Source organism: Typha angustifolia, chromosome 15 (assembly GCF_048772165.1).
Source record: "Typha angustifolia cultivar Huaian chromosome 15, ASM4877216v1, whole genome shotgun sequence".
Taxonomy (NCBI): domain Eukaryota; kingdom Viridiplantae; phylum Streptophyta; class Magnoliopsida; order Poales; family Typhaceae; genus Typha; species Typha angustifolia.
In genome coordinates this window covers 3,023,082-3,047,633 of record NC_133253.1, presented here as the reverse complement: position 1 = coordinate 3,047,633, position 24,552 = coordinate 3,023,082, and the positions used below count along the sequence as shown (strand labels likewise).

The following is a 24,552-nucleotide window of genomic DNA, read 5'->3' as shown; positions in this document are numbered from 1 at the left end:
CGAACACCAAGGCCCCGTTCGAACGCCTGTAGAAACAGCTGCTCTCGGGTTGGCTCGCGTTCGAACGCGGCTGGGGCCGTTCGAATGCCTGCATCACAGACTGCTCTCTGTCTGGAGCCCGCGTTCGAACACCCCTAGGGCCCGTTCGAACGCGTGGCACAAATATGCTAAAACTTGCTGAATTTTTACTGAAACTGAATTTAAGCCAATTTTTAACATAATTTAAATCAAGAATTGTCATGGCTATGATAGTCATTGGACGGCACGGCACGTGCGGCGGCAAGTCTTAACATCCACGATTTAGCCGGTGTTGAGATTGAGCTTAAACTCCGATCCAATATCTCAAGCTCCGGGTTTACAAAAGATGTAGATCCAACGTGAATGATCCGACCCGTTACCATCCTTGCGGGTTCATGTTCGGGTATCCGGTTTACAGAAAATAGAAACCGAATTAAAACCTAATTCCGTTGCTTATTCATGCGGGATAGCCATGGAGAGTTTCGAATCAACTCCATCTTCTCGAGGAAGTAGGAACCAACTGAACCCTAACCTTAGCTCGCTGTCTCCGTCTCCGTCTCCGTCTCCATCCCCATCCCGGTCTCCGTCGCGGCTATGGAGGCCGGCGGCGCAGAGGAACCTCCGGAACCAGTGGTCGAAGCTCCTCGCGAGCAAAGACCGGTGGCTTTCCGCGGCGTCGGAGGGGAGATCGCACGCCACCGGTCTCGTGAATGCCTATCTCTCTCGGAAGTGAGTTAGAGGAATTCTCTATTGCCTTTTTCCCTTCTTATTTGAGTTTGATATAATTTACACTCGGCGGCAGTAAACGTCTGTAATTTTGAGTTCATGTGATAATTTTGGATCCGTATGGATCAGATACATGCCAGAGATGGATTTGGGCGTTCTTAGGGACATGCCTGAGATTCGACAGAAGGCTTGTGAGAAATTGTCTCACAAACAGGTAATTTTGGTTGTTTCAAGTATCATAAAAGAATGTAAAAGATAAAAGCTTAGAAACTTCTTTTCGGTGGTTGCACTGTATATTTCACTAGTGTGGATATTTCCAGGTTGCCCTTTTTCGTACAACTAGTTTGTCTCGGTGAATCCTAATAGTCGAAGTTGTTGGCAATGGGTTATGAATTACATTTTGGTAATGTAAACCATTCCGTCATGGAATGATAGTATGCTGACACGGCCACATATGGTGCTAGGATTTTGGGGGCAAACTTTTAAATCTAGTCACGAGCAAATCAGCATAGGTTTATTGCATCTATACGTACCTAACTTACAAGCAGTTGGTTCATAAAAAAAGGATATGATTCTAACTTGGTGAGAGTGTGAGACTGGTAGTTCTTTATAACTAAACTATGTTTCCGGATATTCTTGAGAATTGAAATGCATATTGATACTTTAGAATGAAAGCCATCTTTGCTGAAAAGGACTTGTGAATCAAGCATATCAAAGATCATGTCACCATTGTAGTTTTTTTTAAAAACAATTTTGCTTTGAGCTTGCAAAATATCTCCAGGTCAACCCATATGAAGATAGTACGTCTTGTTTAATGCTAATGTCTATGCTTAAGCTATACAACTTTCGTCCTAGATTTTGAACTTTTGCATTCCTCATGTGTGAAATTTATTATATCATAGGGCCAAGGGCTTCAGAAACTTGGTCACTATTACAATAATCTTGTTTTCCCTCTTGAGTCATTATGTAGGAATCTCTTCATAACCTGCTATGTGTAATTTAGCACCAGCAATATTCGCTATGTTACTTCCAGTGGGATATTTTGGGTTCAGCAATCTCTGTTAGACAACACAGTTTTTAGTCTTTTGTACGATACAATTTGTGTTCTTCTGGGAAAATTTATATTAAAGTTTTAAACCTATGGATTATGGAGTTTACTTTGAGGAAATAGGTGAGGACATTGTGATTTTGAAAGAGATGCTTTTCACCTTTTTATCCCCAAGAAGCTGAAGTTTAAGAGTGTTATTATTACTGTCATGTAATGTTTTTCTTGTTTTTTTTTTTTGCATCCAAATCTGTTGATATTATTATTTAAGTTTTATTTATATATGGTCATCTGCAGAAACTTACTTTCTCATATTTGTTCCTGTTTTTATTTTTTTATTTTAAACCCTGATTTTTTGTTTTCTTCTCTCAGGAGCTATGTTGCAATTTGCTTTTATCATCTTACAAGAATATGGTATGCCTGTTTACCCACCCTTTCTATTGGCTTGTTTTATTTAGCATATTTGCATGTGCTTCTGTTTATGCATGATATCTACAAACGATTTGGATGTGCATATCATGAGAGGAATAGGTGGTCTTCTCTGAAATAATTATAGGTACTTGCTGCCTCTCACTTGGTTAAAGCATCTGATTCAATGAGATGTTTTCTCAAAGTATCTGCTGCCAGTCCACTTCTTCAGTTCTCTGATTATCCTGAGGATGAGAATGATATTGGAGATGGTGGAGGAATTCCAGTTTTTTCATCATTTTCCATATCAGATTTTGGTAGGTCTTCATATATTTCTCAAAATATTGAAAATTGAAAACATAAAACTAGCTGATGTGGTATTGACTGGATACTGAGGGCATGTAACAGAGAGTCTTGCACGAGAGCTTGTGGAGATGTTTATTGTGGAGCTAAGTTTAAAGGTGAAGACATCACTACTGTTCTTTTGATTATTAAATCAGTTTATGCATTTTACTTCAGCGTAGGTTTTGGCCTTCTACTCTTTTTATTTGGCTTTCTGGTACCACAAGTTGCCTTGTGTATTCAACCGCATTCTGTTCTAGAACCTAACAGTTGGTCTCTTGTTGCTTTTCTTCTAGTACTTTTGATTCTTTTGCTTTTTCTGTGATTGTTTTTGGTATTGACAGCGGATTCTTGTGTTGGAATTACTCTCCGTTAACTGTAAGGAGGATGTCAAGCAATGTGCTCCACTACAATGGTTGCATGAGCTGTATCATGGGGAGTTTAATGAATTGAGAGCATGTGGGCTTCAGTCTGATGAGAGCTGTCAGCTGCTACCTCCACAAAAGAAAGATTGGCAGTCTATTATTTCCTTCTCCAACCACTCAAGCAATTCTTCAGATCGTGAGGTTTTACAGGTTCTACTTTCTCCTACCAATGACTCTATTTCATCTTCTCCTTTTCCCCAGAAACTTGGTTGTCCACCGCAAACTCAGATTTGGTATGATAAAATTATCTTGTACATGATAAGCGACTGGAGTCATACCCAGTTGCTGTGTCCTAGTTCTACATAGCCAAATATGTCACACCTTGCTGGTTTGCAAGAGGTGACAATATGACAGAATTTTGCCTACTGAATTTTTTCATATACCCTGTTAGCTCTCCAATTGTGCTTGCATTCCTATCTTATGTTTGGGTTGGTTTTGATCCTAAAGTTATTGGTTGTTCAACCCTCAAATTCATATCATGAGTGGATCCAATAGAATCTTATTGTCACCCCTTACAATGACCGAATGCAAAGTGGCTGGGCATTGTGCAGTCTCATGGAACTGTATATTAGCTCCTTTATGTCATTGTTTATGCTAGATCTTGTTAATGTCTTGCCGCCAATAATATTGAAACTTTAAAGTGTTATACCAAAAATGTAAAGGGAAATTATTACCCCCCTATTTGACATCTTTGCTTAGGGAAAAGAAGAAACTTACAATTTGCTTGGTTTGGTTGCAGGTGTACTTAACCACATGGCTTGCTAATGTGAGCATTAATATGAGCAGGTATAGATATTAAAACTGTACCTTTGCCTCCACTCTTTCATGTCCATTTTTTTAAAGAACTTCAAGACCAAAAACATCTACTACTTTATGTGGTTCTTAAATTTAGAAAAGCATTTTGCTGAGACTCAGAAAGGTGGATTTCTGTATTTATTTTATGTACAGAACATCTATTTCATATTTACTTTTTGCACAAAAACTGGCTCAAGTTCTTAAAGCTGCAGTATTTTGTCAGATCTCTAAAGGCGGCTTACCTACAATGTATTTACTTTTTTCAGTTAGGCTCCACTCTCATCTTCTAAGCACTTAGTCACCCTTATCATGCAGCCACTTAGGTTAATATTTGGTACCTGCTGTTTGTTTTGGGAACATGCTATTGAATATGGTCATTTTGTTGAGATTCAGAAAATGGCAATAGATTCTAAAATATGTTGAGGTAGACAAGCACAGACTTGAGATCTAGCTTCTCATTTTCTCAAATACACATTATCCACATCTGTGTTTGTTATGGCTTGGAGTTTGTGACCCTCATATGTTAGACTGTTGAATCTGCCCTTTATAATGGTTTAACTTCACTGCTCTTCAGCATCTTTGTGAATTTGCTAATCAATTTCTTTCATATTTAGGATTGAATATATTTTTTTTTGTATATGAGGCTCTTGCACATTGTCTTTCGTTTGTTGTACTCGAACAAGGCTGTTGCAAGTGGACTATGTTAGTTGCTTCTTGTTAGTCACATGAGTTTCGCCTTTCTTGTGTCAACTTTTGGAGTAGCATGCCCTCTAATCCTCTATTTTCTAGTTACTGATTAGTATCTGATGTCAATCTTTATCCTTTTTATGGGTGTTCAACTTGTATCCATCTTCATACTCGATCAGGTTTACATTTTAGTCTGTTTGATGCCCGAGTCCATAGGCCTATTTAGCCAATGGAAGAGGATATTTATATAAGGATGCCAATATGTGTAAGCCCTCATGTACCTGTCACACGTATTATTGTGATAACTAGATAAGTTGACCACTTCATCCCTTGAGGTTACTAGTGTTTTGGTAGTGGTATTAATGATCTCTTATACTTGTTTCAGGATTAGTGAAATATGTGCAATTGTTGAAGAAGAAATGCAAGTGAAATTATCATGAAGCTTTTCATTAATCTTTTAAATGATGACGGTAAAGAGAATAATTTATTTGCAGTTCTTTATATATTCTTTCCATACTGCATTGTTTTAGATCTCACTAAATGGAGCAAACTGCTGCAGATCTCAGTTATGCTCCTCCAGGTAGAGTATGCACAGAATCCAGTCATCAACTGACCGGATGTCAGGAACATATTGACCATCGCGAAGATATGGCGCCTTTTCACTCACACAAGGTCATGTCCTTATTTGACTAAAAAAGGGGTATGTGTGATGCTTGGGCATGATCATGGAGGAAACACTGGTGGAGCTCCTCCATCTATCGTTCAAGAAAATTTTGTTTACTACTAGTAAGAGTTTTTCTCTGTAATTATGAACGGAAAGAACTTTTTTTCTGAAATTTGGTTCTGCATAAGATAGCTGTGACTAGTATTTGAATAGAAGAATTTAAACAATGTCTTCTAAAATGGTGATAGAAAGTCCTATTTCTTTCCAACTCCTTTTAACTAATTGAATCTTCCGTCTTCTGGCATTCGATTCTTTTGCTTTCTCGATGTTTGTATCAGTTACCCAATGGATAATAAGACAGGGGATCATTTTCGGGTTAAGTATTCCATGTTACAGAATTACAGCCCTTGAGTGGGCTAAATTTGGTTTAAACACTGCTTAAGAGATAATGCGCTATTCTGCACAAAGCATAAATGTACAAAATTAAATTAACAGCAAAGTTTGTTACCTTAGCCCCATGAATATATGAGTTTGATTCTTTTAATATGGGAGTTGATATTTGTTGAGTTTGATTGTCTTAACATGGGGAGTTGATATTTGATAGATTTTTTATTGGAATACAATGCATATGATTTGGGTATGATTTGCACTAGTTTTATTTTGAAAAGATTGATCCAGTTATCTAATTTATACATATGAAAGTCTTCTCTTTTTCTTTTGTCAAACTTATAGTTTACATTAATTAAAAGATTTCGTATATAATTCGTAGATTTAATCCAAATGCTCCCTTTCCACCCATGATTTTGTTCGGAAAAGTCTCATCTAAATTACATAAATACCCCCAACGGGCCACGAGATGGTCAAATCGAAGCCGAATCCGCCATTTTACTCCCTTCTCTCACCCTGCCGCTCTTTCCCCATCTCCCGAGCTAAAACCCTAACCCTATCAAAGGGTGCAAGAACTCGAGCCCGTCCATGGCGGCGAAGGCGGCGATTCTCCTCAGAGCCCACTCCATCCTCCAAAAGCAACTAAAACCTATATCCCTTCGTTCCATCTCCACCTTCCCCTTCCTCTCCCAAGAACCCGAGCTCCAAGAATCCCCTTCCTCCTCCGCGCCTTCTCCTCTCCCTCCAAACCCCTCCACTGGTAGCCCATTCTACCAGGAGAACTGGCGAAACCCTATCCCTAGCACGGGCGGCCAGTCCCTCCTCCCCGTCCCTGGCCAATCCGCTGCCGTCGCAAGGATGATGGCCTTCTCTCAGACGCTTGATGTGGACAGCCTCATGAACGCGTTCGCGGATTGTATGACGTCGCAGAGGTGGTCGGATCTTAAGCAGTTGTTTGAGTTCTGGATCAGGTCGCTGGATGCGTCCGGGAAACCGAACAAGCCAGATGTGAATCTGTATAACCACTATTTGAGGGCCAACTTGATGATGGGGGCGACTGCCGGAGAGCTACTTGATCTGGTGGCGCAGATGCAGGAGTATCAGATCGGGCCCAACACGGCGTCGTATAATTTGGTACTGAAGGCTATGTTTCAGGCCAGGGAGAGCGATGCCGCGGAGAAATTGGTGGATCGGTGAGTGAGGTCCTTTTACTTCCTTGAGTGTTGATTCTTAGGATTGTTCAGTCTGGTTTAAAATTGAATCTGCGAAAGTTGCAGTTTTGGATGTTTAGCATCTGATTAGCATAGAAGTGCACTTTTCGTACTACAAGAAAATATTGTTTGAAAAACTTTTAATTTTGTTTATGATTGGTCTTATCATCTTTATTTGATAGGAACATATTGACTATCATATACTATCAATTGATCTACTGGGTTCGGTAGTTTGGTTGGCTTAGTGGGTTCGGGTCCATGGAAAACCAAATGGTTGGGTTCCAATTGCTAATTTCAACCTGATTATATATGACTATATGAACCCCCTCCAGTCTGGAAGTTTTCCAATCATACCCAGATTTAAAATGTATGGAGCATCCCAAGTGCTGCATTTATTTGCTATTTTTTCTAAGGTGAATCTTTAGTCCCATATCAGAAAATTAGTTGGGTCCAACTGCCTCTATAAGTTTCTTTCCTCTAAATGGTACGGTAAGGGCTGTCAAAGAAGCTCATTGTCTTGTGAGGCTCGCAAGCTTGGCTCGTTAAGAGCTCGGCTCGAGTTCTAAATGAGCCGAGCCAAGCTAAGAAAGCACTAGCTCGTTCAGGCTCGGCTCGATTAGGCTCATATTATATATACACACACACACATAAGGTTTAGAATCGTTGGATCTTAGATCTAACAATTGATATGATTTATATAAATAAAAAACAAACTCTATCCCAGACCTATTACGGTATTACCGTTAACTATTCCAATTGGTGGCGGCGCTACTTGAAACCTTTTCATCTCCACTCTCCACTGAAACCCCATCTTTACTGCCTTATCGTCATTCACCAACTCGACACTCACCACCGTTCATTGACATCTCCATCCATCTTCACCACCAAGGCAATCTCTATCTTTGCAAGCTCTTTACTCTTTAGTCTCCACCAAAAACTCATCTTCACCGGTCACCAACTCACTATTCACCATCGGTCGTCAACAACCATCTCCATCTTCATCACTAAGGCACTAATGGCGACCATATATAGACTCCACCGAAAAACTATCTTCACCATTGAGGGGTCACCAGCAACGACAATCGCTATTCAGCCTATGATTTAGTGAGCCGAGTTCTAGTCTTATTGAGTTAGACCCGAGTCGAGCCGAGTTGAACTTTTTAGCTCGAGTCGAGCTACGCGCAGCTTGCTCAAACTCAGCTCGTTTACACTCCTAGGTACAGTGGAGTAGTAGAAGATAGATAAAATTTTTTGTTTGAGTTGCAACCTAGCCAATCTAAGCCAACTTGATATTTGGACGAGCTGATTTGAGCCAATGCTCGGGTCGATCTTGTCTCGTTTACACCCCAATCCGTAACCTGATCTAATAAAGAAGAAAATCCAAGTAATTGATGTCCATAATCCTGTTGGACATCTGTGTGGAAGCTGAATTTATTGCTTAAATATTGAGTTAATTGCCAAAAGCATACACCCAGTTTCTGGGTTAAATTATTTGATCCTGAGATCATAATCTTGTCTGAAGTTGGGAAGGAATAATGGATAATGAACTTATATGAGAATGTATAAATAGAAGGAAACATGTTATATTACCCAAGGAATGAAGTTCTTAATATACTGTGTTCCCAAAATTACATAGACATTCTTTTTCTTGTTGTGAACTGAAGAATTAGGTTCAAAAGCAGAATGCTGAGATGGTAGATTCCAAATTTCTAGAAACAGAACTTGCATGTTATCTAGATTGATAGGATGAAACTATTAATTTTTTTTTGAGGAGATGTGTTTTCTCTTTGTTCAGATATTGACTTTTATGTTGCAAATAATTATTTATTGGTTTTAACCAGGATGCTGCAGACAGGCACTTTACCGGATGATGAATCATATAATTTGGTTATAGGCCTTCTAATTCTAGTGAATCAGGTTGATTCTGCATTAAAATATTTGGACTTGACGCTGAAATCTGGGTACATGCTATCATCAAGTGTGTTTATGGATTGTGTACGGAGTTGTGTAAATTCTGGGAGACTGGACACCTTATCATCCATCATAGAGAAATGCAAGGTACCAGGCTATTTCGGTTGTTTGAATTTTAAGAGGTTGATTCATGAGAATTCTTCAGGATCTCTGTGATACTTAGCCACTTAGAAGAGTGCATTTGTCATACTATGCTGTGGATTAATATTATTTAGATTTTTTCCAAAACCTGTGACAGTGTTATCAACATTTGAACTTAATGATCAACTTATTACTCACTGGTAATTGTCGTTTATGATATTTGCTCAGACAACAGATCAAAACAAAGTCTTGTGCCCTAGCTGGAATTTATGCAACTACATTGCAGACGTTGCATTGCAAGCAGATCATGGCAAATTAGCCTTCTTTGCCTTGGAGTTTCTGGCTCGATGGATTGCTCGTGGAGAAAATGCTAGACCAGCTGTTCATCTTTCTGTTGATGAAGGTTTAGTTGTATCGGCACTTGGCACTGCTGGCAGAACATATAACTCTACACTTGTGGATGCTGCTTGGTCAATTTTGCGGCGATCCTTGCGTCAGAAAAGGGCAGCAAATGCAGAGACATACCTTGCAAAGATATATGCACACGCATCATTGGGACATCTACAACGAGCATTCAGCACTCTCAATGAATTTGAAAATGCTTATGGGAATTTAGACGAAATTGATCAGGAGCTCTTTTCACCATTTACCTCTTTAAATCCGTTGGTTGTCGCTTGCTGTAAAAACGGCTTCTCGACATTGGATTCGGTATGACTGCACTGGATTATATTTCAACTTCATGCATACCAAAAAAAAAAGGTTTTATGGGGGAGCTATTATTCTCTTGCATTTTTATTTGAATGCTAGCTCTGGACTATATATATATATATATATATATATATTGCTACTGTGGTTTTGTTTTCTCCATGATGAAATGAGCTGAAGATTGTAAGATAAACAGATTATGAGGTTGCCCTGGATGATGTATAAGCATACTATTTGCTCTGATAGGCTAGATTTTGAAGACAAAAGTCACTCTGACCACTTCTTCTTAGATAATTATTCAAGAGCTTCGAGTTTTTCCCTTTTATTAATCTATTCCTGCAGTTTAGTGGATCTTACTTTCTTCGGTCTTATGAATGAATAGTACTGAATCTACTGATCTTTTATAGATGTCTACTGCAATATCTAGTACTGATTCTGTATGTCATTTTAGTTTTGTTTCACTAAATGATGTAAGCATGTGGCTGTGGCCTTGCCTAGACTAATCTGTAAACTGAAGTTGATCATTTTAAAGTCTCCACAACAGTCATGATCTACTATACCCTGCAATGCTAGAGTACATTTTGTTGTGATTAATTTTTTATTAACTTTGTTCAAAAAAAAAATTCAGGTGTATGTACAGTTGGAGAATTTGAGCAGTGCAGATCCTCCTTACAAGTCTGTTGCTGCTCTTAACTGCGTTATATTAGGTTGTGCAAACATATGGGATCTTGAACGGGCCTATGAGACTTTTGAAGCTATAAAGGAAAAGTTTGGAATGACACCAGATATACATTCATACAATGCTTTGATGTCTGCATTTGGAAAGCTAAAAAAGGTTAGCATAACCCAATTTAATTCCATATTTTGCTTTTTTTACATATCAAGAAATAAAATACTTTTTTGAACTATAATTTCAATTTTTTCTATATTTATTTACTATCTCTTTGGAATTTTGGGAACTGCCTTTTCTTTGGCAGACAGCTGAAGCTTCTAACGTGTTTGAGCATTTAGTAAGCATCGGTGTGAAGCCAAATGCTACAACATATTCATTGCTTGTTGATGCTCATCTTGTTAACCGTGATGCAAAAGCAGCTCTTGCTGTAGTTGATGAGATGGTAGCTATTCGTTTGGCTTATCTTTCATTGCTTTGTTCCTATTTTTAAATCAACATAATTCTATAACTTTTGCTATTTATTCTTCAGGTTGAGGTAGGGTTTACACCTTCAAAGGTGATGCTCAAGAAGGTCCGAAGACGCTGCTCTCGAGAGTCAGACTTTGATAATGATGAGCGAGTACAATCTCTAGCTCAAAAGTTGAAGTACCGAATGGGTGGTGAAATTCGTAGGGAGATGCTTTATAACCTTCAGTACAACGTTGATTTTTAGATGAAAGGTAATTTCCTTATTAAGCAGTCAAGCCTGAACTCATTATTTGTTTGAGCACACTTACACCTTGCATAATACTCTAAAGAAACTGCATAATAGACTAGTCACCGACCTGCGCTCTTTGTATTGTTTCTATTGTACATAAATTCTTGAACTCCTTTTGCATATGGGGACTTCAATGCAGTTTCACAATAGTGATGATGTTTCTTTTCTTCTTTTTTTAACTTTACCAGGCTGTTTAGGTCTTTGCTGGTTCTTTGGGAAGCACAATCAACCCAGTTTGTAAATTACTTGCTTGTAATCAATTTTGGCCAATATTGAACGGAAAGTGTTGTAGGATTTTAAGCTACACTACTTTTCTCAGCACTTCAAGGAGGCGCACTGAACTTTCTGTTAGCTATTTAAGTGGGTATCAAACCAGATGGTAGTTTTTCTTTTTTCAGAATAAGGCTCTGAAATGTTTTCACTGCAAGGACACTGTTAACCTAATAGTTGAAATGCATTATTTAGATTCGTGGCTACATTCAGAAGTTATTATAAGATGCCATACACACAAGAGATCGTGAATTATTTTGTCTGATTAAAATCTAGCCTTCAGTTTATCGTGGTTTTGGCTCTTTCTTTTTTTTGAAAATGCTTCTCAATCCTTCTTTGGGAATTAAAGCACGGCACATTTAACTTGTTTTGAATGCTTTGACCAATGCGGAATAGTCCCCGCATTGATAATACCGCGCGGCACTCCAGGAGCTATGTATTGAATGGGCAATTCAATCCTAGTTTTGTGTTCGCAAAAAGAAGCCTTTAGCTGTAATAGCAGTACTTTTATTTCTTCGATCAAATTTATTATCATTTCATAGGCAGTAAGAAATTTTTTTTCTTTCTAAATGGTACAGTTGGATTTGGAGATCAATCGTTAAGTGTTTTGGTAATTTAATAATGTTCTTGACATCAAAAACGAGAGAATAGAGGGGGATATCCTTTTGACTTTTGTGCTCTAGATAGTCTTACTCAACTTGTGGAAGTAAAACACCGCTGGGTATGAGCTAATTTAGGCCTTCTACAGATGGTCTTGAGTCTCGACCTAATTAACGAGCCCAATGGGCCAGGCCAACCTGAGCACAGGAGGAAACCAGTCAGTCAATCTCCGAATCTATATAAAACATTCCTCAGATCAAGACTATGGCAACTATTGGTGCGACTCCTAAACGAATTTTGACCCATCCGTTAATCGATTGACCAGTTGTTGATTGATTAATAGATGGAACAAAGCCTTGGAGCTATTAGAAGATTTTTTGGGAGCCCAGAGTTACTCTTTGTCATCTATCTCATGCTGCTATTGCTTGGATTCGTGTAATCTTATCAGATTTGGAACTCTAGATGGAGTACAACGCAGGGGTCAACATCCCCATGCACTTATAAACATTATATTGGTTATTGCTATCATGGTATATAAACCACCAAGCTTTAGCAAATTCCCATGGTGACTAATATTACATAGATAGCAAAGTTCTCTTGAGAGGAAAGGGAAACTGACAGCCTGCTTCAATTCAGTGCCAATATTGCAGAGATGTACACCATCTCTAATAAGAAACTAAAAAGTGCTTACATAACTTGCAGCGGATATGGTGAATATTAAAACAACGAGTCTGGCAATTGTTATATCTCCCGGGGTGCTCATCCGGCCCACTTCCTGTAAACATTAATTTCTGCAAGCAGTAGCCATACACAATTATTTAATTGACCAAGCAAGTGAGAGCATAGTTAGCACAGGGATAATATTCAACAGAATCAAAAGAATAGTTTTCCCTCCACCCTTATAATATCACACTTTCAACCACTTTAAAAGACCACTTTATACTCTTTATCATATTCACATCTCTCTCCTATCAAAATCAGCTCCCTTTTTTCTGGTCTTATGACTAGGAAGCCAACCTTTTAGAAAGGGATCTGAGTCAACTCTGGTAGATCCTTTCAAGCTAGCTCTCTGACCCCCATAAAAAACACGCACAATGATGTGACCAAAACCAAAAGAAAAAAAAAAAGGTCAGACGCTTGGAAGTTGCAACTGGCCCAGTTGTCATTAATAGTTTAACAAGGCAAGTGTTTTTTGTAGTAATTGCGAAAGGAAAAGGAATGCCACCACTTCCAATATTCTCGGGTGTTTAAGTAAGTACTCGTCCTCAAAGATCTCTCCTCCGGTCCTCAATCCACTGTCCCCGTCCTTCCCACATTATTCTCTCACCTCATTGGCCATGCAGCCTTTTCCCACGCCAGAAGAAGAACAACAAAGAAGAAGAAAGAAGAAAAAAAAAAAGGAGTTTGATAGTGTCAGTGGATAAGAACTGCCACGTAATCTCATTGTTTCCTCCTTTTGGGTCTTAATAGCATCCACCAGAGTGACAAAAAGGATCTTTGTCCTTGTACCCGTAGACCCACGTGGCATCTCCTGGGATGTGTCCGTACGCCTCTTTTAAGGTAGGCCAAGAACATTCCATCATGGCGATTGGGGAACGTGACGTGCTTAAAAATTAAATGTACGCAGCGCATTGAGTTTAGAAGAATTTTGGCCAATATTGTCTGCCTCTTTTAAGTCAGCACACCTCTCTCTCTCTCTCTCTCTCACTCTCACTCTCTCTATATATATATTTATATGACCATTTCAGGACAGTGCAAACTTTGGCGCCGTTATATAAGTTAAAAAAAGAAATATATATATCCAACCACTTGTGGCCTTCATATTTGTAAGTTGATGTGTCACACTATCATTGTATATCTAGGGTGATGCAACCTGTAGCAGTACATGAACTATGTGAGTGAAATTACTTGATAGGTTTTAATTGGTTATGCATAATCTATTGAATCTATATTAGAGTCGCTATGCTTACAGTTTGTATGAGTACGTACCCAATGTCCAGCTATCATCACAATGATGTGAATTTATTCTTATATATATGTAGGGGAACATCTATCTATGTTTGATTGCTGCAAACCTGGCACTTGTTCTCTCCCCCAGCCATGGAATGTTTTCTTTTTTTCTTCGTAGTGAGATAATATTATTTTGCTTTATTTTCATGACATTGTTCATGGGTTTCTCGAATCATCTAGAAATTTCTAAGAAAAATAATAAGATGAAAAATATTTATTCACTTTTTTTTTTCTAAACCTGCTTCATATAATTTTTGAGAAGGAAAACTGAAGAGATTTATTTTTTTACTACAGTAGAAAATCACCAGTAAAATTAACTAATCTATATCATGGAGTAGTAAGAGAAGACCCAAGACTTCCCTCTGCCCGTTTAACTGACCGGCCCGTCTCCCGATGCCGCTTAACGCCGTTATATCGTCCGTTACATGGCGAGCTGACTGACACCAAATGGACGGTGCTGATCACCTCTCAGTGGATCTTTCTACGTCCCTAGTTTGGACCCGAGGCTAAACCGGTCCGGATCCGAGCCGGGGCATCTCCTCTCGGTAATGTTGAAATCTTCGCACTACTACTATATCGCTTTATCTTTGCCCTTCTCCTTGGTCCGAAACCCCCCCTCCCCACCATTGTCGCGGCGAGATTGAGAGCCATTTCGCCCCTACTCCGACGCGGAGAAGCAAACCCTAACCCAAGCTCGAAGTGCGAATCGACTCGATCTCCGTCCTCCTCGAAGTCCTCGCTCGATCGGAGTAAGTCTACCGAAAACCCCCAATTTTGGCCCCTTCTGTTGCACCTGGACGGAGAATCTAGGGTTTTTTCTCTCTTGTTATACTCTTTGGTTTGGTTTCTGCGCGGATTTGGTTTGGTTTGATGAGCTGATCGGGCCGTGTAGATTGGGAATTCGGTGGAGAAGTTTTGGTTTGGGAGGAAGTCCTAGAGGATACTTGGTGAGCTTTGCTTTCTTTTATCCATCCGGAGGTTGGTTTAGATGTAAGGCGTTGTTTTGGGGCGAGTAAAGTTGTTTGCTACTGGAGCTGTAGTTTTAGGGTTTGAGAATATAATTTCCTCGAGTGAGATGGGAGGTGAATTTTATGTTGATTTACGTGGACGGTAGGATGCTGATTGACATAATTTGAGGTTTAGATGTTTGGTCATGGTCTCTTTTACTTGAGGACTGATGAATTGTTTGATTTTGGTGTCTTTTATTTGCTATGGAGGAACTAGGTAGTAGCTAGTTTAAGTTCAAATTTTAGCTGAAAGGCGTACTCTGATGTTGGGCAACATGCCCTTTTGAATTTGCCTACTGGAAATATGTTTGATCGATCAGTGTGAGCTTACATGATGTAATGGATGGTAGAGAATTTGAAATGCTTGGAATGGCACAACTCTGTTCTTAATTAAGTTTTCTCAGTTTCTTTGAACTTACTCACATATATTTTGAATATTATTTCCAAAATCTAATTTGTCAAAACTAAACACATAGATTGTACTGCTCACTTTTGCTCAACTCAACTTCTAGATCGTAGTATTAATGCATATTTTACTACTTTATGACATTATCTTGTTCTCTTTCCCTCTTGAAGGATTTTTATGGTTGATAAAACATTATTTTAGTAACATACTGAGATCTTTGAGTGGTAATGGCCAAACTAGACCCTTCAATTGGAAATTTGAAAGAACTGCATGATTCTATAGAGTTTATATGATCTGCCTGAAAAGAAAGATATTGCTATAACCCTGCATTACCTATTTTTAGGCAAATGTTGCTTCTTTTGTGTTAACTGTCTGATCCTTTATATGTTCTTCTTGGTCATATCCAGGACATCTCCATCATCTTGTTTAGATATAGGAAAAATGAATCTCGTGGAATGCCAATCTGCTCTTATCCTACACTTTTTTATTTATTTGAAATTTATTTTATTCTACTTAGAATCTGTTATCATTTGGCTGTGCAGTCTTTTTATTCTTGTATTAGGTAATTCATTATCATTTTTATGTTGATGTTTTTGAGGATCTACGTGAATTCTTCAACCATTTTATAGTATTTTCTATTTTCTCTGATTGGATTTTGTTATATGCTGGATTCAACTTATACGGTGGGAGATTGGTGCATTTGGGTCTGCTATTCTGGTTTTGGTGAAGTATATTGGTACAAAAGAAACATGCTTTCCCTTTGAATCTTGATCAACATACGCATATAATCTGAGATATACAGTTCTATTGTGTGGGAATTTCCTAACTTCTTTCTTGATTCTCTTGTTTATCTATCATCCCCTGAAAGAAATACAATATCATCCTGTTCTTCCTATTTTCAGATGTCCTTTTCTGTTGTAGGTAGCTAATATTGTATTCACATGATTTCACAGAGTTGATTTGAAGGAACGTGTATGCTACGAGACCATCAGATCGTCATGTAATAAGCTGATAATCTATGGAAAGTTTGAATTACACTTGCCAGTGTGTTTTTCTATTTACGCTGGGGAATAAAGTAGTTGGGAAGGTCTTGATTTTCTTTGACTAACTCAAGCCAAGAGTCATCAACCCAACTTGGTTTCTAATGATGTTTCATATGTTCACACTTCACAAACATGCCTGAATGTATCTTACCAACTTGTGATTTGCAAATTTCAACGTTGATATTTGGATCCACAAAACTTTTTCTCGGATTGTCTTTATGAAATTAGGTAGCACCTTGTTATCAGCTTCAATTCCAAAATTAATTGATTTGCTCACATCAGATACACTTGCGGTTTGCAATTTAATATTTCCTTCTTGGTAAGATAGATTGGAAGGAAGAGGAAGAAGATCTGAATATGATGTCTCTTTAAACTATATTTATCTGTTCAAATGGTTAGCAAGTCCATCCCTTTCACACTCTAATTCCTGAGTTGCTATTTGGTCCAGTTCTCATAGACTCTGAGAAAGGGACTGGCAGGTCGCCTTCATATCTCCCTTTTGGCATGAACTCTTAATCATCTGTGAGGCCAGACAACTGGATGTCGAGAAATAAACAACTAAGTCTGAATGGATCTCTTGATGCACATCGTATCTAACCAAGCTTAGCTAGCCAAAGTTTCTAGAGGATAGCAGTTTACCGATAGACACTTTGCAGAGGCTTTAGTTCATTTCCTGACAAGGAAAATGCTCCGAAAAGTTTTCAGTCTCATGAGAATTCAGGAAACCCAGGATTTGCTGAGGCGAGACACTAGTTAACTTTTGATATTTATAGTCAACAAGCAGCTCATTTAGAGCATCTCTTAGAAATGTCACAGTTTCGGCCTTCGCAGCAACAAGGTGTTAATGACATACAGCTGTTGCAACAACACTTGATGTACAAGCAGCTGCAAGAACTTCAGAGGCAACAGCAATTTCCACAGGTAGATCATGGAGCTAGGCCACAAAATTTACTACTCAATTCACTGCCTGCCACTGCAAGACCGGCACTTCTTGATCAGTTGCCAGCAGTTTGGAATGAAATGCCGACAAATGATTCATCTAATTATATGTGGTCCCATAATTCTCTGGAAGGTGAGGTGAAGACACTCAGTAACTCTCAGTCACTTGTATCTGGTAATGTGAACCGGGCACAATTTGGTGGCCCTCCAGCTATGAACAACTTCGCCAATGGCATTATGTTATCAAATAATCAAATTCAATCTGCAAGATCGGTTGGATTAGTTCCACAACAGCTAGACCAGTCTTTCTATGCCATGCCTGTTAGCAGCAGCAGAAGTTCTCCCAATCAATATTCCCAGACAGAGAAGACACCAATGCAATCAGATCCATTTAATTCTTTTCAAACTGAACACCATTTTCCTGAACATGGCTGCTTACAAGATGGCATTTCTTATTCTACACAGAACATGAAAGGAAAAGGTTTGTTTGGCAATGATTCAATGCAAACTCAAATTACTGGTGTTGCATTAGGGAACTCTCAGCAAGTGAATCATCTGCCTCATGGTGTCCAGTTTCAGGAATTCCATAATATGAAGAATCAAGGTGAATGGTCAGGTAGCTTGCAAGAAAAGTTAATACCACAGATAGGGCCTACTAGTGGTGCAACTAGCCTAGATCCTACCGAAGAGAAGATCTTATTTGGCACTGATGATGATGACAATTGGGGTGCTTCCTTTGGGAGGAGTTCCAATTCTTCCACAGGACCTTATGTTCATGCTAATCCTTTGGATAATGATTATTTTGGTGGATTGCCGTCTCTCCAGAGTGGGAGCTGGAGTGCCCTTATGCAAGAGGCTGTGCAAGCTACAAGCAGTGATAATGGAGTCCAAGAAGAATGGAGTGGCCTGAATTTTCAGAGATCAGAACAATCAATTGTCAACAATTCAACTGTATCTGCTGATAATAGGAAGATGCCAGCTACTTGGGAGGATAACAACCTGCAGAGTGCATCTGCTCTGCCTTCAAGACCTGTTCCGCTATTTAACAGTAATGATGGAAGCATGAACTATCCTAGATTCCATCATCCTTCTACATCTGCATATGACCAGAAGGAAAGAGTATCAAGTGAATCTTTGAGTGCACCTTCACCTAATCAGCAGTCATCTGGAGAAGTCAATAACAAGAAACTGTATACTGGTCTCAAGCAAAAACAATCCGATGAAGGTAGTCTTGAAGTACGGATGAATGTATCTAATGGTAGTTGGGTACAGCAGACGTATGAGCTGCCAGAAAGTAATTCACATCCCTCAAGCAAGCTTTTTAACTCACAGAAGTCACAGGGATTTTGGGCTTCCCCACAAAATATGCCCTTTCACAATGTTACAAATGAGTCTAGTAATAAGTCCAATGTCTGGAGCACTAACAGTTCCCTGGCACCAAATGGAGATGGTACCTCAAATACTCGTAGTAGTGATGGCAGTGTGTGGAATGTAACTGGGAAGAATGTGAACTCAATTAGTGGAATGGAACAGGTTAAACCTGATATCTCCCAAATGCAACATGAAGAATATGTAATGGATAAATATGCTGCTATGGTGAACTCAAACATGGTGGACGTCAATCAAGAAACAAATCAGCAGGTGATTAATAGACATCATGTAGATTATGGGAAACGTGGAATCTTTGATTCTTCTATTCATTCTAAAGCTGCTGAAAATGTGGAAAGAGACCAGAATCAGCCAAATAGGATCCCACAATCTTGGGATTCATCAGGAAATAACACTGACAGAAGATCAGGTGACCGCAAACAAGAACATCTAAATGTGGTATCTAATGACGGCCAGATCTTAAGCTATTCGGATCAGGGAAAACATGTCAGTAGTGGGTTTGCTGCCAAAGGGAATTCCTCAAGTCAGTATGATCAACGAACTATGGGATCTCGCATGTTGCATAATCATCAAATGGGCAGTTTAGGGATGAGTGTTGGTTTTTCTTTTCCTCCAAATACCGTATCGAATTCTCAGGGTTTGCAACACTCTATTGTTGAACAATCAAATAACTTGGAGCAAAGATTTTTGGGATACCCACAAAATGTTAGTAATGTTGCTTTGGACAGAATGATGGATGCAAGAGAGGTAATTAATTCTACTGTTCTCAATCTAGTATTGCAAATTCTATTTCTTCTCCTGTAGGATCATTTTATTTAGCGAGGAAAGGTAATGCTATTTTCTTATTTGCAACATCTCTTTACTTGTCTACAGAGAACGGCTACAGGGGAAGCAGAACTGAAATCGAGAGCTGACATCCCTAGCAGTGGCTCTACTAGGTCTTCCTTTGATGGATCAACCACTCTTTATTCCAATAGTAGGACAGTTCAAACAAGGTAACCTTAGCTTGACATATTGTTATATGCTTTAGGAACTTAGGGTGTTGAGTCTCTTCAAGTATAAATAAGTAAATTGTATGATTGTTCTGATCATTATTTGACTAGTTTGCTCGCTATTCTTACCATTTATTTTGCAGCACGAATTGCTGCTCAGAAAAGTATATTTACAAGTCATCTTGGTTTGACCTGTTCCTATCTTTAAACCTATCCACCTTGTCACTTCAGAAGATTTTCACAAAATTCCTACTTGCCATTTCCATTTTTATGAGAAACTATTTCTTTGTTCCGGCATTAGACATTCTTTTCACGGCATGTCTTTCTAAGAATAAATTTATAACTGTTGCAGTCAAAATATGCTTGAACTTCTTCATAACTCGGACAAGTCAAGGAATAATAAGGATGTTGCTGCATCTCAAGTGCCTGAATCAACTGTTGATGTTTCTGCTACTCATCAACAACATCATCAACCTTCTATGATGCAAGGTTTTGGTTTACGATTGGCCCCACCAACCCAAAGGCAACCCATCTCTAGTCAGTCTTCCTTCCATTTGGTTGACAGTAAGCAATTTGACCGTGAAGCGGGAGATAAAGATCAGACAAGGTTAACTTCTACATCTGCATGCCATTCTCAAGCAACTTTGCGAGGAGAAGAACTAGATGGTACATCAAGCTTGTCTGAACAGAAAGGCGAAGCCTTTTCTTCACACAATCAAGTCAGCACCTCATCAGCTGTTATGCTTGATTCTTCTTATAGTTATCAGCAACAAAATTCTGGTACAAGTGGGCATGAAGTAAATGAGTCGCGAAATTTTACTTTTAGTAGCCAGAACAATGTGAATACATCTCATGCTAAATCGCTACATTGTTCTTATGATGGAGGTTTAAGTGATCAATCTGCTGTCCAGGAAGGAGTACCTGGTTTGGCTGGCAGAGTTCCACCTTCCAGGCATGCTTCCTCGTCTGATACCTATCCATCACAGTTGCACTCAGCAGAGATGAAACATGCCAGGCCATCAAATGCAGGTTTTTCTCAAATTAAAAATTCAGGCCAACAACCCCCTGCAGTTGACACGAGGTCTGGTTCACAGCCTTCTATTCCAGGCATGCATCCGCAAGCTGGTTTATCTACCATGTTTAAGAATGTATGGACAAATATTTCTGCCCAACGTCTATCTGGTGCCCAACCAAATAAGATCACTCCGAATATGCTACACTCCATGATTTTAGCAAACAATTCCAGGGATTCAAGTTTATGGGGCTTGCGGAAGGTGGATGATCAGGGAAAGAAGAGAGAAGATGTTTCATCTGAGGTTGGTACAAGTTCTACTAACTCTCAAAATCATGAAGAAAGACAAGTCTTGAGCAATTCTGCAAAGCAAACATCTTTGGACAATGTTGATGTTGGTTTTAGGAGAGGACTTGCATCCCAAGGTCAAGAGTCTTTTCGGAAGTATTCCTTCGATGGAAGTTCTGCAGTCCCGGTTTCATCCTTGGCTCGGCTGCATCAGCAAGATATCAGCAGGGGGAAGCATGGGCAGGACTCAATTGCTCACTCCCAGACACTAAATACGTCCCTTCCAAATGCTGCTAGTAGCAGTGATGTATTCCACGGGCGTGCGATGAAACCCCCAGATGTTCAGCAGCACAGTTACTCTCTACTTCATCAAATGCAGGCCATGAAGGGTGCCAATATTGATCCAAGTAATAGGTCAGAAAAGAGGATGAAAGGAGCTGACTTTGGTTCTGATTCTTCACAGATGGACTGGAAGACAAGTCAAAGATTTGCATATGGTCAGGATACCGTGTTGAGGGTTCCTGTAGATAATAATGCTGGTGCAACTTCACACGGCTCATGCTCTTCAGATGCTCAGGTAATAAGCTTTAATTCAAAAGAAAATGAAGAGAGAAATACAGCTCTAGCTCCTCAGCCTACTGGTAGGGAAGTATCTCCTCTTAGTGCAAGTCCTGCATCAAATCTAATGGAAGGAAGTGAGCGTCCCAAGATCAGCCCACAGATGGCCCCTTCCTGGTTCGAACAGTATGGGACCTACAGAAATGGTCAGAATCTTGCTACGTGTGATGGCCAGAAAGTTTCCACCCGGCAATATGATTTATCAAGATTTTCTGGGCACATGGATAAAAGTACTGTAATGGAGCGAAGACTTGATAGCAGTCAGGCTGGTAATCTTGGGCAAGGTACAGCATCCACCATGATAATATCAAATCAATTACCCCATTGGCCTTCTGATACCATGGAGAATGCTGTTGTTATGAGATCAAAGAAGCGTAAAGCTGTAGTATCCAAGCCGCTATCCTGGCACAAGGTCATTGAGGGACCTCAAAAGCTGCAAAGCATCAGGTATTTGTTGTCAATGGTAGCAACTTTTATGAATGGTTGCTTGCTGTTCTGTTATTCTTAGTGATTGTTGAGGTTGCTTTGTTGTTCTTTCATTTTCCATGGTAGTCTTTTGATCTTTGTAGAAAAAGTAACATGTAGTTTGCTTTCAGAGTGGGAGAGCTGGACTGGGCTCAGGCTTCTAATAGGTTGATTGAGAAGGTTTGTTTAGTTACAATTTTGAAATGCTAGCTTTTTTCCCTGCCCTCATATTCCTGCCGAAAACATCTAGGGTCACATTATGAACCTTACTTTTGATGCAGTTGGAGGATGAAGCTGAAATGCAAGAAGATGGTCCATCAATTGCTCCGTCCCGAAGACGGTTAATTATCACCACTCAGTTGACACAACAACTTATTCCTGCTGTACCAGCTGCAATTCTTAAAGAAGAAGCTGCTTCTAGTTATGAAAGTCTGACATACAATGTTGCTAAGTTGACATTAGGGGATGCATGCAGCCTCATCTCTTGCTTGGAAAGCAAGTCTTGTCTGCATGCAGATGATGATAATCTGTAAGGATATATCCCTTGCTTATGTTCATGTTTGAAGTATGAAGAATGCGATAAGCTTATAATTTGCATTTATGGGGATCGGTAACTTCCTCAATTGAATATCAGTGTTCTTTATATTCTAAGACATTTTCTCCTTTAATTGTGCAGTGCATCTGAAGGAACTAGGAGTCCGGAGAAGGTCAGTGATCATTTCTTCTCAAAGGCCATGGAAGACTTTGTTGGAAGATCCAAAAATCTGGAAAATGATTTCATAAGGTATGCCCTGTGTTAATTGTGTACTTCCCCCTTCCCCTTCCTCCTTCCCCCTTCCTTTTTTCCTTTTACTTGTCCCAATCTTTTCATATCATCAGAAAATCATGTCAAACTTCAAAGTAGTGCACTGCTAATGCCATAGTCTTTTTTGCTGATAGATCATTTTTTATTATTCTTGTGAGAGCTCGACCTCTAACTTTGTGAAAACTTATTCTCTCTTTCTGGTTAGATTATTTATCTGTTGAATACCATGTTCCTGATAGATAACTTTATTTTCACAGTGGTCATGTCCCTACTATGTCAGGGAATCACTATTAAAAAACCTTTCCATTTACACTCTGTCAATGACTTGCCAATTATTGACATTATGATGATACTAATAGTTTTCATGCTGCACGTGATTCAAGATCATTATACCCGATCTTTCTTCTTATTCCTTTTCTCTATATTTGCTGCGTGAACTCTTTTGCTCGTATCATGTCTGTTGAATTGATATAATTTCTTCGCGATCCTCAGTGAAGTTACAGGAAAATCTTGCTTTTAAGTTGGATAGTTTTGGACTGTTCTTCTCTAAGATTATGAGAGTACACTTATAGTTGATTGCTCTGATCTGAAGTCAAAGTAACCAAATTCTGTTACTGGTTTTTCTTTTTTTATGGTGTTACGTGGGGAGACTTGATATTCAAACTGTTCCTTTCGAGCAACATCAGAGTGATTTTTCCATAGTGGTTTTAGAGGGAGAAGAATAGATGATATAAATGTACTATTATGGGTTTACGTAATTTCTCTGACAAGATAAACCTCATAGAATCTTTATTCTTGAGAGTTGTGTTAAGAAATCTTATATGTTAGTTATAGACTTAAGTACCTGATTGTAGTTTTCTAAGCAATGATTGAGTTTTTAGAGTATGTGTTCCTTTGATTTGTACTTGTGTTCTATGTTATAGTTTGAATTCTTTTTCATACTTTACTTTCTCTACTGTCATGCTCTCAAAATTGGAATTTCTATTGGGAATTGCATAATCTGATGTCCAGTTCTTTCCTATTTGAAGCGCACACAGATGGATAGTTATGTTGTCTTACATTATAACATGGTGGCATTCTAACTTGTTTCTGCCAATAATTCAGGTTGGACAAGAGGACCTCAATGCTAGATGTACGACTGGAGTGCCAGGAGTTGGAGAGATTCTCCATCGTCAACCGGTTAGGGAAATTCCACGGTCGGAATCACACAGAAGGAGTAGAGGGTTCGGCATCTGAAAGTGCCCCTCGGAGAACATTTCCTCAAAGATATGTGACAGCACTTCCCATGGCTGGAAATCTTCCTGAGGGGGTGCTTTGCTTCTCACTCTAGATCGTTATTTTGTTGATTTCTTTTTCTTTCTTTCTTTCTTTTTTTTTTTTTTTTTACTTTTGTGATCTTCATTGTCCCCCCATAATTTTTGGTGCTCACATCCTTCGACATGCATGAGCTTATACAGGGAAAAAAAAGGAAAAGAAAAAGAAGTGATACCAGGGGGAAGGGGGGGGGGGGGGGTGGTGTGTGATTCGCAACATCATATTACTATGAAGAAGTAGTTGGGAATGCTATAGGTGTACCAGCCTGTGAATTTGGCACTGGTTCTTTCCATTTACTTGAAGTATAGAGTTTTGTATATTTGTAGAAACCACGGAGGATTTTGAGTCCATTTTCAGGAGAGAGGAGTTCTAGCTTTATCCATGTTTTATAAGACCTTATTGTATTGTCTAGGTAGATCATCATCACAACATTAAAAACAAACAATCAAATCTTCACAAATCTTTGTATGGGATTCCGATAAATTCCAAGAGAAACTAA

The 24,552-nt window shown here is 39.1% G+C and overlaps 3 protein-coding genes across 7 annotated transcripts; all 3 read left to right on the top strand.

The window, feature by feature from the left end:
• The first annotated feature begins 457 nt into the window (after nt 1-457).
• On the top strand, nt 458-5,282 carry LOC140777384 (uncharacterized). Of its 4 annotated transcripts, none has more exons than XM_073121445.1 (9): nt 458-747; nt 874-958; nt 2,162-2,203; nt 2,346-2,514; nt 2,594-2,658; nt 2,884-3,114; nt 3,704-3,750; nt 4,832-4,916; nt 5,006-5,282. In XM_073121445.1, the coding sequence occupies exons 1-8, from the start codon at nt 491-493 to the stop codon at nt 4,884-4,886; spliced, it is 951 nt and encodes a 316-aa protein (XP_072977546.1). In that variant the 5' UTR covers nt 458-490; the 3' UTR covers nt 4,887-4,916; nt 5,006-5,282. The 4 variants fall into 4 exon arrangements, with proteins under 4 accessions (XP_072977546.1, XP_072977547.1, XP_072977548.1 ...); XM_073121446.1 differs by having other exon boundaries at nt 460-747; nt 2,606-2,658; XM_073121448.1 differs by having other exon boundaries at nt 589-747; nt 885-958.
• Nucleotides 5,283-5,970: 688 nt separating this feature from the next.
• LOC140777383 (pentatricopeptide repeat-containing protein At1g26460, mitochondrial) lies at nt 5,971-11,373 on the top strand. The gene is made up of 7 exons (XM_073121444.1): nt 5,971-6,690; nt 8,550-8,766; nt 8,989-9,468; nt 10,094-10,300; nt 10,443-10,580; nt 10,668-10,857; nt 11,084-11,373. Exons 1-6 carry the CDS (start codon nt 6,086-6,088, stop codon nt 10,848-10,850), a joined length of 1,830 nt encoding a protein of 609 aa, XP_072977545.1. The 5' UTR covers nt 5,971-6,085; the 3' UTR covers nt 10,851-10,857; nt 11,084-11,373.
• Nucleotides 11,374-14,342: 2,969 nt separating this feature from the next.
• Nucleotides 14,343-24,251, top strand: LOC140776968 (uncharacterized). Of its 2 annotated transcripts, XM_073120847.1 has the most exons (9): nt 14,343-14,524; nt 16,142-16,188; nt 16,680-19,306; nt 19,433-19,554; nt 19,904-21,916; nt 22,066-22,114; nt 22,216-22,463; nt 22,611-22,718; nt 23,844-24,251. In XM_073120847.1, the coding sequence occupies exons 3-9, from the start codon at nt 17,039-17,041 to the stop codon at nt 24,067-24,069; spliced, it is 5,034 nt and encodes a 1,677-aa protein (XP_072976948.1). In that variant the 5' UTR covers nt 14,343-14,524; nt 16,142-16,188; nt 16,680-17,038; the 3' UTR covers nt 24,070-24,251. The 2 variants fall into 2 exon arrangements, with proteins under 2 accessions (XP_072976948.1, XP_072976947.1); XM_073120846.1 differs by lacking the exon at nt 16,142-16,188.
• Nucleotides 24,252-24,552: the final 301 nt, after the last annotated feature.

Excerpts from the sequence above, each read along its gene's own strand:
- LOC140777384 (XM_073121445.1), top strand. The coding sequence starts at position 491 with ATGGAGAGTTTCGAATCAACTCCATCTTCTCGAGGAAGTAGGAACCAA. Across the intron at positions 748-873 it reads AATGCCTATCTCTCTCGGAA|ATACATGCCAGAGATGGATT; the intron begins GTGAGTTAGAGG and ends CGTATGGATCAG. Across the intron at positions 959-2,161 it reads AGAAATTGTCTCACAAACAG|GAGCTATGTTGCAATTTGCT; the intron begins GTAATTTTGGTT and ends TTCTTCTCTCAG.
- LOC140777383 (XM_073121444.1), top strand. The coding sequence starts at position 6,086 with ATGGCGGCGAAGGCGGCGATTCTCCTCAGAGCCCACTCCATCCTCCAA. Across the intron at positions 6,691-8,549 it reads GCGGAGAAATTGGTGGATCG|GATGCTGCAGACAGGCACTT; the intron begins GTGAGTGAGGTC and ends GGTTTTAACCAG. Across the intron at positions 10,301-10,442 it reads CATTTGGAAAGCTAAAAAAG|ACAGCTGAAGCTTCTAACGT; the intron begins GTTAGCATAACC and ends TTTCTTTGGCAG.
- LOC140776968 (XM_073120846.1), top strand. The coding sequence starts at position 17,039 with ATGTCACAGTTTCGGCCTTCGCAGCAACAAGGTGTTAATGACATACAG. Across the intron at positions 19,307-19,432 it reads GAATGATGGATGCAAGAGAG|AGAACGGCTACAGGGGAAGC; the intron begins GTAATTAATTCT and ends ACTTGTCTACAG. Across the intron at positions 22,719-23,843 it reads CTGGAAAATGATTTCATAAG|GTTGGACAAGAGGACCTCAA; the intron begins GTATGCCCTGTG and ends CCAATAATTCAG.